This window comes from Chenopodium quinoa, unplaced genomic scaffold, assembly GCF_001683475.1.
Source record: "Chenopodium quinoa cultivar QQ74 unplaced genomic scaffold, ASM168347v1, whole genome shotgun sequence".
NCBI classification, from domain to species: domain Eukaryota; kingdom Viridiplantae; phylum Streptophyta; class Magnoliopsida; order Caryophyllales; family Amaranthaceae; genus Chenopodium; species Chenopodium quinoa.
Genome location: NW_018744502.1, coordinates 4,018,087 through 4,029,626, shown reverse-complemented (window position 1 = coordinate 4,029,626; position 11,540 = coordinate 4,018,087). Strand labels below are relative to the sequence as shown.

General features: G+C 37.5%; 1 protein-coding gene across 1 annotated transcript; it reads right to left on the bottom strand.

Annotated features, from left to right (window-relative positions):
- Positions 1-2,750: 2,750 nt before the first annotated feature.
- On the bottom strand, positions 2,751-11,335 carry LOC110698009. The gene is made up of 7 exons (XM_021875408.1): positions 9,890-11,335; positions 9,608-9,805; positions 9,466-9,513; positions 4,622-4,833; positions 4,401-4,524; positions 4,006-4,311; positions 2,751-3,902 (listed from the first exon to the last, which is right to left on the bottom strand). Exons 4-7 carry the CDS (start codon positions 4,825-4,827, stop codon positions 3,768-3,770), a joined length of 771 nt encoding a protein of 256 aa, XP_021731100.1. The 5' UTR covers positions 4,828-4,833; positions 9,466-9,513; positions 9,608-9,805; positions 9,890-11,335; the 3' UTR covers positions 2,751-3,767.
- Positions 11,336-11,540: the final 205 nt, after the last annotated feature.

Sequence of the window (11,540 nt, the reverse complement as noted above, 5' to 3'; positions counted from 1 at the left end):
ATTTCCTTTGCTTAACCTTAGGTGCTCGACGCGTTTCTGTATTTCTGATCAATATGTAGGGACAAATTACCATGATACATTGAAAGACAACGAAAGGTTTATAAAAAACTCGTATATTACATCGAACAAAGTATATTTATGCTAATCCTGCATTCCTACTACCTTAAACAAGTCTGATAATCACTTTCGTTACATCAGTTGATATGAGGAAATTCTAGGAAGAACTTGCTGGACCATATGTGCACTAATTCACTAATTATATGCTACCAAAAACAAGAAGCATTATAACTTAAAGCTATTAACTAACCTCCATTTCATAATTTGTCATATTAACAAGGAGTATATTCTTTGCATCAATGTAATTATATTATCTGTCAACATCAGATTAGTGAACATAATTATCAGATCCTAGCGCAAAAGCATTTAAGCAGGCAAATCCTCAGTCTTATACTCACATCAGTTATTAGATATGAATACAAAAGAATTGTTCACATTGCTTATAAACACACGTAGCTCATCACTCACACTCATTAATACACACATACACTACTAGAAAACAGCCGTTTTTCGACGGAAAAAATTCGTCGGAATCACTTGAAAATCCGCCGGAAATTGCTTTTCTGACGAAATTCCTCCGGATAGGTCTGTCGCAAAACGTTTTGTAGGAAATTCGCCCTTTCCGACAGATTTTCCGTCGGAAACGCAAATTCCGTCGGAATTACATCTGTTGGAGCGTGGATTGACTTAAATTGGAAATCCGTCGCAAACTTCCGTCGTTATTTACACCCTTTCGACGGAATATTCCGTCGTAAAAAAACTACACTTCCGACGGAATTTTCCGTCATAATTTCTGTATATTGCGAGGGAATTTTAATCCGTCGGAAATTTACGATGCAGTATTTCGTCGCAATTTTCAGACGGATTTATTTTCGCTTGGAAAATACAGACTTTACGAAGGAATTTTCCATCTGAAAATCTATCGTAATATTCCGACGGATTAATTTTCCGTCACAACAAAAGGAGTTTTTGACGGATTATCCATCAGAAATTCCGTCGGAATTTCACCTGTTGATTTAACAAATTTATCGATTTTTTTTGGAAGTACCACAATTCGAAACCTATACCTCCTGCACATAATTCACGATAAAATTAAATTAATGATTTAATTACAAAACATTATATATATAAAAAAAATAATATATACATTGTATGCAGCCATAAAACATAATCCAAATTAAGTACATGTACATACTACATAAACTAAAGCTAAGCTACACCCGGAGTACCCTGCTTGCTCCACCATTACCCGGGTCGTCCATGGGGTCTCGAGGCCGAGGTTGAATGGTGGAACATGTGTCGCTGGGGAAACGACTCATAAACTCATCCCACCTCTCCTGGTTTTTCCTCTCCATTGCTGCCATTTGTGCTTGAAGTTGGGCTTCCATCTCGACTTCCAATTCACTCCGGATTTCACTGAGAAGAGCCTGCACCCTATGCTCCATCTGATCCTGCATCTGAGAAACAATGGAAGGCGTGTACTGTTGTAAAGACATGGAAACTCGACCCATCCGGCTGCCACAGTACAACTCTGTACTTTAATTTGGCCAAGTCCCTTCACACGACCCTTCTTGTTGCGATCACCCACGATCTCCCAGTACAACTCATTGGGACTCTTCCGAATCCCTTGAGTGCTTGCCTCTTCAACCTTCTTCTGGTAGGCCTCCTACAAGATATATATATGAAAAGGAGCGACTTACTAAGTTTAAGGAAGCATTTTCAACAAAATAGAACCAAGTAAGGCCTAAGTGACTTGTACTTTGCCCATTTTCTTCATTTCTTAGTAAATGAACTCTTTCTTTCTCATAACATGTCAATAATAGGTAGTTTTAAGTGTATAGGGCTTGAAATGACAAAAAAACCAATTAACTAAGTTTTGGGAACCATTTTCATCAAAATAGAACCAAATATGGCCTAAGTGATAGGTGTGTCGTGTACCTAACAAAAATAACCTAACGAGACCACTACTATGTAGACGGGCAAGTAAGGATCGAATCCCAAGAGACTAAGGTTCACCTAATTAAATAGACTTAAATAATCACTAAGAAAGTATCAAATCAATGGTGAAGTATACTATAACTAATGTATGAAGAACTTAACCAATCTAATGAATATAATGAATCAATGAACTAAGGCATCCAAGATCAAGCATTACCACGAATATAATCAATGCATAAATAATTCTACCCCCAATAACAATTCAATCGACAAGAGGAAAAATATTCCCTATAAAATACCAAAGGTCTCTTCTGAGTTATCAATGGCTTCCCAAATTAACTATCAAGCCTATTTCCATGGAATCAAGCAAATAAGGGACATTAAACACAATACTTAACTTCCTAATCATTCAATCAACTATTTCCATGATGATCTTCAAACCCTTAATTGAAATACCTAAATCCCGTTAATATTCAACTTCCGTTGCAATAAGAACAAAGGGATGATAACAATACTAATTATTCCTAATCTAGTATTGGCATAAACACAATCAATTAAGCATGTCAATTGGAATTATTGGACAATTTAAAGAATTAACCTAAGCATTAATCATATCTGGGCTTTGCAAGATCCCAGATTGAGAATCTACTCACGCATACTAGCAAACCCTAAAACAATAATCAATGGAGAAAACATAATTAAAAACAATAATAATTGAAAGAGAAGAGAAAAGAGATGAATACCAAATATGCTTCAATTGAAATAATTCAAATTGTTGATGAACAATACTCAAATCTAATGAAGTAATTAAATTGCAATGAAAGAGAGTAACTAGGGTTCTAGAGAGAGAAATAAAGCTTAAGGAATTAACTGCTGTTTTCTAATAATGATTACAAGGGGTATTTATACCCTTAATGAGATAAAAATTCGAAAATAACAAATCCGGTTTCCGCGTAACTGTGCCCGGTCCAACCGGGCGAGCACCGTCCGATCGGGCAGGATGCAGTACTAAGCTGCGCTGCCTTCGCTGCCTTCTTTTCCTTTGATCCCATCGGGCAGGTGGTGCCCGATCGGGCGCGAGGCTCAAACGTTGGCCTCCTGCTTGCTGCCTTGCTCTTGTTCTTGTGGCGCCTTCCACCACCACGCACCCGGTCCAATCGGGCGGACCTAGCCCGATCGGGCGCGTGATGCAGCTACCAAATTCTTGCTTCTTGCCTTTGTATTTCGAGCACCAACCACAACTCCTCAGTGCCCGGTCCAACTGGGCATGCACTACCCAACAGGGCACAGGAGAATTAAGTAGCTTGTAGTCCGTTTTTAGCTTGTTCTTCCTCTTTGCTTCACTAACATCTCCTATAAACACCCGAAACGTGTCCGAATCATCCAAGAAACTCCAAATTCCTATAAAACTCACAAAAACACATCGAACACACTAGAGAAGAGATTGTTAGCGAGAAACGGCTCTAAAGAGCCTAAAACCATGCAAGAATATGATGTAAAATCGGGATAAATCAATGTATAAAACGTGTACATCACTAAGTGACTTCTACTTTGCCCATTTTCTTCATTTCTTAGCAAATGAACTCTTTCTTTCTCATAACATGTCAATAATAGGTAGTTTTAGGTGTATAGGGATTGAAATGACAAAAAAAAGCAATTGACTAAGTTTTGGGAACCATTTTCATCAAAATAGAACCAAATGGCCTAGGTGACTTCTATTTTGCCCATTTTCTTCATTTCTTAGCAAATGAACAAATATGTTTGATTCTAAGTTATATTGAAGTTATTACCGCAATTTTCTTCGCTTTGGTGTTGACTAGCACTGTGCCTTTCCCAGGCACATCCTTGAAGTGCGTCTTCAGAAAAAGCTCAAGAGCTGTTGGTAGCTGGCCTTTATTCTTCGTCGCCTTTGATTATACATACAGAAAATCATCGTTATAAATGTCACACCACCATTACATTGTAATAAACAAATGCCTTCTATTTTACTTGCCTATTAAACAAACTTACCATCCTTTTTGCTTTTTGCATGTTGGACAACTGACATAGAACCCTGATAGTGGCTTGGTTCGACCACATTTTCCATCGAACCGCCCCTTCTGTTCTTCTTATTATGGCCGACCTCTTCTTATACGTTAGATCTGTGGCAACAATGTCCATCATTTTCTTGTGGACTTCCTCATTGAGCCAGCCTGGCTTGGCGCCATTCATCTTGTGTGTGACTATGTGGAACATGTCACGTAGGCGAGTTGCAAACCTCCTTTCAACAGTGACCTTCACATGCTCGTTCAATTGAGGTGTCCATGTGAATTGTTTCTGCAAATGATAAAACTTTAAAAGTTATAAACTCAACTCAATTAATACAATTAATAAAACATGTATTAACTAAGTTAAAAATAGCATACGCTGAACAAGTTCCACCAGTGTTGTTTCGTTCCTTCATCTACCTCTCCATAGTTCCTCCAAGGGTCTCGATAGTATCCAGTTAGCATATCGGAGACCGCACTCCTCACCTTGTTATTATCAAACCTACAATAAACGAGAAACAACAATGTTAGAAGTAATAAATAGGTTAAATTTTTGAAAATAAGAACATAAGTCCAATTCATTAAATGTACGTACGTACCAAAACGTAGTAGGGTCTAATACTGGCAGCTCTGAATGCTCTTGTGTCTGATCCTGTGGATGGGTGAAGGGGAGCTCCAGAGTGGCACCCAAATCATGTGCCTTTGCATCCTCCATTTCTTCATCATGGTCGTCGTTCACAACGGCGGGAGCTTTCCCTTTCCCCTTTGTTTTCCTTGATAATTCTCCATCTTTACCCCCCGCCATGACCACCTGAAATAGATGTTAGTAACATGACATGATATTATAAATTACAAGTATAGTGCAATGTAAAAAAATTTATACAAACAGTAAAGATTTAATATAAGACCAAGTCATATTTTGATTTTACAATAACAAGCAAATTCTTAAAGGAGATTAATATATTCTCCTAATCAGTAATCTCATCACTACTATCATCTAATAATACATTGATGTCATCATCCTCGTCACTATCACTAGAGTCGATACTAGATTCATCATCTTCATCGCTTGAGATAACAAAGCCATCGTCATCATCTTCATCATTATCATCTATGGCATAGTCTGGAATGTCATTCGGTGGGCAAGGCGTTGCATGTACTTGTTGGATGGTGCTTGCAAAAACTCTAAGTCCACCGGAGCATCAACCACTGACCTTGCTTGTGTTTTAAACACAACCCACGATTGAATTCAATCCCGTTTCAGGCTAAGGTATGATGCGTAGTACACTTGAGTCACTTGGTAAGATAAAACAAAGGGATCATACTTTGGGTATTTCTTAGTATGATTTACTTCGACAAGCTTGTATTGTTCAAGTATGTTCATTCCCCTACCACAATCCATCCAACTTTAAACAAAATAGTCTTGTACTCTTTTTCGGAACCAGTGTAGACAAGTTCAATTATGTCTTCTAAAATGCCGAAGTACTCTTCACCATCCTCACTTGATACACACACACCATAATTCATTGTAGATTTGTGCTTTCCATGGGCATGTGTATGGAAATTAAATCCACCGACAAAAATCTGCCTCCAAGTTCGAACTCGCTTGAAAGGATGCATGCACAACGCTCGCAGGACATCCGAATTTGGTTTCTCTTCAACCACCTACGAACGTTTTGAATATTAATGTCACAGTTCATGAATTGAATAAATTGAAGTGCAAGATGTAAAATTCATAATTATGTCACGGTTAGACCGTTTATATCACCTTGTGATGAAACCAATCAGAGAATTCAGCTTTGCATTTCTCCATGACTTCTTCTCTACGCAGATAAGGTTGAGTACCAAGAATGTAGTCGTCAAACTTCCTACGAGGTCAAACACACGTGGAAAATCAACATTGTAATCATTTTAATTGTTCATAACGTATGAATACAATTATACCTTTCTTATCCACCAAGAATGCCGCTGTTTCGTAAAACGAACAAATGAGCACACTCGAGTTCCTTTTCATCTAAAAACCGAGTTTTACCCTCATTTGACACACGTCCGCTATCCACCGTGAACAACTCTGGTATTTCATTGTTGTCCACTGTGGAGTCCACATCGGCATTCACATTTCGACTGAAATCTCATGTTTTTGTGTCAATTGAAACCTGGAAGTAATTAGAGCAGAAGTTTGCTATCTCTTCGGTGAGATAAGCATTGCATATAGAACCTTCAACTTGAGCCTTGTTCCCAATTTTTCGTTATAGTGATTGAGTAACCTACAATTATAGTTATATAAATGTATAAACAAATCATGACAATGAATTGGAAGTAAAAAAGAGGATGTGAAAGGGTCTTTGATTTACCTTTCGAAGGGATACATCCATCTATATTGAACAGGACCACATAACTTGTCCTCACATGGCAAATGAATAGGTAAATGCTCCATGGAGTTAAAAAATGCAGGAGGGAAGACCTTCTCAAGCTTGCAAAGGATCTCAGCTATGTTTTTCTCCAATCGCTCCATGTCACTAACTGTGATTGTGTAGCAACACAAATCGCGAAAGAATTGGCTGATTTTTGTAATTGCATTCCAAATATGACCAGGGAGCAATTCCCTCAAAGCAATGGGCAACAACCTCTCCATGAACACTTGACAATCATGGATTTTCATTCCGTGTAGCTTACATACCTGCAAATCTACGCATCTGCTCAAATTGGAGGCGTAACCATCAGGAAACCGCAGCTGTTTAACCCACTCACACAAAACTTTTCTCTGAGCCTTGTCAAGAGCGTGGAGCCTTTGGTATGAAATCTTTTCTTCTATCGTCTTCCTGAAGATGAAGCTGCGGCCGTTTACAATATTTGACAATGTCATTTCGAGCCGATGGCATGTCGCATGTATGCTTTTTCACATCCATTATAGTGTGAATTAACTGATCAAAGAAGTCCTTTTCAATGTGCATGACATCTAAGTTATGACGAATGAGTAGATGCTTCCAATATGGAAGCTCCCACAGTGTGCTGTGTTTAAACCACCCCTTTTTAGCTTTTTTTGAGGCGTTTAAGTGCCTCGGGCCTGTCTGTAGCCTTTGGAAGGTCTTTCACACATTCCCACAGTTCCTCTCCTGACATGATGTGTGAAGGTGCACCTTTTTCGACTTTGTTTTTACAAAATGCAGTTCTACTATTTCGAAAAGGGTGCTCTGTCGACAGGAATTGGCGGTGGCAATCAAACCAAGAAACTTTACCACCATGTTCGAGCCAAAATGATTTGCTTTTCTCCATGCAATATGGACAAGCCTTCTTACAAGATGTGGTCTAACCAGACAACATACCATAAGTCGGGAAGTCACTAACGGTCCATAGGATGACTGCTCGAAGATTAAAATTCTTTTTCCTCGAAATATCGTAAGTATTTGCGCCAAGTTCCCATAATTGTTTCAACTCTTCTATCAACGGTTGCGTGTACACATCCAAGTTGCCCTTAGGGTTTTTAGGACCAGGAACGAGCAATGAAAGGAACATGACTTATCTTTTCATACACATTGATGGAGGCAAGTTATAAGGGGCAAAATGACAGGCCAACAAGAATATTGTCCCCCAAACTTACCATGAGGAGCAAAACCATCTGTACACAAGCCAAGTCGAACATTACGAGCCTCGGAGGCAGTGTCTGGAAAGCAACTATCGAGGTGTTTCCAAGCTTCACTATCACTAGGGTGTGCCATTGTGCCTTATACTCGAGGGTTTTTCGAGTTTCATGTCATTTCCTCCGAAATGTTCTTGGTTACAAAGAGCCTTTGCAACCTAGGTGTAATCGGGAAATAAAATAAAACATTCAAAGACACCAAGCTACCTTTAGAAGTCTTCTTGTATCAGTCGCTACCACACACCTTACATGTAGATAGCTGAACATCATCCTTCCAAAACAACATACATCCTTTCGGGCATGCATGAATCTTTTCATGAGGCAGCTCTAAGCCCTTCACAATCTTCTTTACCTCATAAAATGTGTCGGCCATATGGTTGTTGTTAGGAATCGCTTCATTGACCAAAGAAGCAAACCCATCAACACATCTGTGGGGCAAATTATACTCGCACTTTAGACTAGTAATTCTAGCAGCCATCTCTAACAGTACATACAATGAACTCCCTTCGTATAATGGTTGTTCAAAATCCTTCAACAAATCCATAAAATGCTTGGCTTGTGCATTAGGCTCCTCCTCTGATGAAACACTAGACTGTTCAGAATGCCCTTAATCTTGAGTATGACCAAAAGCATCGAAAACCATTTCACGATATTCATTGGACCGCACTTCAGGAACTCCTAGAAACCCTTCCCCATGACACATCCACTCATAGTAATTAGGTACAAAACCCTTGCGAAACAAATGAATTTTAACCGTTTCCGCATCCCAAAGCCATTTGTTCTTACACTTAAAACATGGACACCTAACTTCATTCGGGTTACTACTCTTTGGATGATCTTTGACGTACTGAATGAAATCATCAACCCATTTCACGAACTTTAGATTAATAGAAAGCCCAACCTTCCATTCATACATCCAGATACGTTTTGTTCGTTTCATGATTATAACTTCTACACAACTCACGCACATGTGTAATCACATTAGTCACAAAGCGTATTTAATATTCATTTTCCATCAAAGTGTTATGGAAAATGAAAATGAGATTTGAAATGATGTGCAGGGGTCTTTATCACTCCAACCTAACCCATCTTTATACGTTTAATCCCACTATTGAATGTAAGCCAGGTTTTCAATTCTATGGAAAATCCGGCAGCATTTCCTTACAGTTCTCCAAGTACACGATGTAGGCGATTAGATACACCCACATATGTACCCAGAGAACATTGTAGAGAACTGAGAAGCCTGGATATTCCCTAGAATCAATAGCAAGGCATACATTCAATACCTAAGTGAGAATAAGTGTACAAGGACAGTCCCAACCGGGGACTATTCAAGATGTACTCCTAATGTGTATACCTTGAACGAGTATCTAGGCATACAATGATGCAAATGATTCATTTACAAAATATATAAAGTGAAGGGCACATGCATTATACTAAACAAATATGTAATAATTAAACTAAACTAAACTAACATATTATAATATCATAATATTAAAATAAACCAAATCAAACAAAACCTAACTAACTAAAATATCATAATATTAAACCAAAATAACATACATTATATAAAACTAAACTAAACTAAGCTACATTAGATTAAACTAAACAAAACTAAACTACATTATATTAAACTAAAGTAATTTAACATACATCATATTAAACTAAACCCAACCAAACTAACATATCATAATATTAAACTAAACTAACATACATTATATAAAACTAAACTAAATTAAACTACATAATATTAAAATAAACTAAACTAACATACATTATATTAGGGTTTGTAATGTGACTAACCTTTAGATCTACACTTCATTTTGACAATTAAACTAAGTAATTGTAATCCTACAAAAAAATAAAAAAAAAAATAAAAAATAAGTAAGCGTTTATTATTATACCAAAATAAAATTGAATTGAAAAGATGGGGAAAATAACTCACTATGGGTAGAGGACATCTCGGTGGTGGCTGCACAACAAGCTTGGTGGAGGTGGCGTCCGTGGTGGCTACAAAATAAGGGCGGTGGAGGAAATTAATTCATTAAGAAAAAAGGGGAAATTAGGAGGACTTACCGGAAGTTTCAGTAGGGGGAAAGGGTGGTGAATCTGGTCTCGGCGAAGGAGGGGAGGAGGTCGGAGGCTGCGATGAAGTAGTTAAGGTTTAGTGCAGGTAAATTTTTAAAAATTAAAAAAAAATAAAATAAACAACAACAACAACATTAACCTTGTGGCGGCGTCAGGGGCGGCAGAAGGTGGATCTGGTCGCAACAATGAAGGAGGAACGGGGGTGGCTGTAGAAGAAGGTATGGTGGTAAGGGTTTAACCAAAAAAAATAAAATTGCAGAACTACTTACTGAGCGGCGGCCTGGCAGTCACAAGGGGACGGCGGTCAACGGCCGGTGGTTGCGGTGAAAGGCCGGAGGTGGTTGCGGCGAATATTCTGGTGGTTGTTGGGTCTCTTTCTCTTTCTCTTTCTCCCTTTCTTTTGTTCTCTCTTTTTCCTATTTTCTCTTTCTATTTCGTGAAATACGAAGAACTAAAGCACCCTGGTTATATTTTTATTGCTTCCGACGGAATTATTTTATGTCGGAATTTAATACTTCCGACGAAATATTCTGTCGGAAAATAATTTGTTTTCTTTCCTCCATTGATTTCGACTTGTTCGATGTCGTAGTGAAAATGTCTAGTTTCCACCATTGAAATTGAAGGTTGAGAGAGGAGAGAAAAAACAACAAAAGGTTGAAGGAGGAGAGAGAAAATCATAAAACAACAAAATGTTGAAGGAGGAGAGAAAAAACAGTAGTTAACCAAATTTAAATGTAATTTACATATACACCCTTTGATAAACATAAAGTCAAGGTTATTATAAACTAGTATTTTCTCTTGTTTTAACTGAAACTAAACAACATTTTTCTTGGTTTTTTAATTGACTTGTAGCCTTCACCTTGACATCTTTCGACATTATTGATAATCTTTTTGTGCTCTTTCATATCATCTGAAATAATTTGTTTTATTTTTATCCATTTAATTCACCAATTTTTTATTTGATTTTTTTAGATTATTTATTTTTGAGAAAAAATTAACGTGAATAATCTAATTATTGCATGTCTTCTCATTTTAATCCCAGCTATTAATTAACTTAGTATAATCCCAATTGTTGTAGTATTCACAAAACAAGCAATAATCTTGCTTTTTCTATAACTTTTTGAACCGTTCCCATTTTATAAAAAGTCAAAATCTCCGCACGATGCTACCACGTTGAGCCTGTTGCTGGAGAAGAAAATCATTTAAATCCAAATAATGGATGGTAATAATTGGGTTACAACCGGTCACATTAATGAAATGTCAATTTATAGTTGGTTTATTTATTTATTTATTATTAATTTTTTATTTATTTTGTATGCTCTCTCCACACTCCATCCTCTTCTATCCTCAACCCACCACCACGACACCACCTACATTGGCCGAAACCACCACCCATCCTCCTTATTCTCACTTAGACCACTAACTAACCTCACTGCCATCGCTTGAAGCCTCCAACCATCCTCTCAATCTCACATCGATCAACAACCACTGTACCCTTATCAACTAACCCACCAGCATATCACCACCACATACACCCACTACACACCACCATCAAACCACCACCACCACCACACCACACCAAAAAAATTTAACAGAAGCAAAAGAATAAAAATCCCCAATAAAAATTATCCAAAAAAAAAATGACAAAAATTATACATACAACAATTTGAATATAAACAATTACACATATCTCAAAAATTATACACTGAAATTATAAATTAAAATTACAATTATATCAAAAAATAGTTATAATCTGAGATTTGAAAAAGTAAAACCAGAACTAAAGTCTA

What these genes read in the sequence shown, in the direction of transcription:
- LOC110698009 (XM_021875408.1), bottom strand. Translation starts at nt 4,827, where the DNA reads ATGGCGGGGGGTAAAGATGGAGAATTATCAAGGAAAACAAAGGGGAAA. An exon ending in ACTGGTGGAACTTGTTCAGC is followed by an intron (nt 4,312 to 4,400) that starts GTATGCTATTTT and finishes TATCATTTGCAG; the next exon opens with AAACAATTCACATGGACACC. An exon ending in TGCAAAAAGCAAAAAGGATG is followed by an intron (nt 3,903 to 4,005) that starts GTAAGTTTGTTT and finishes GTATAATCAAAG; the next exon opens with GCGACGAAGAATAAAGGCCA.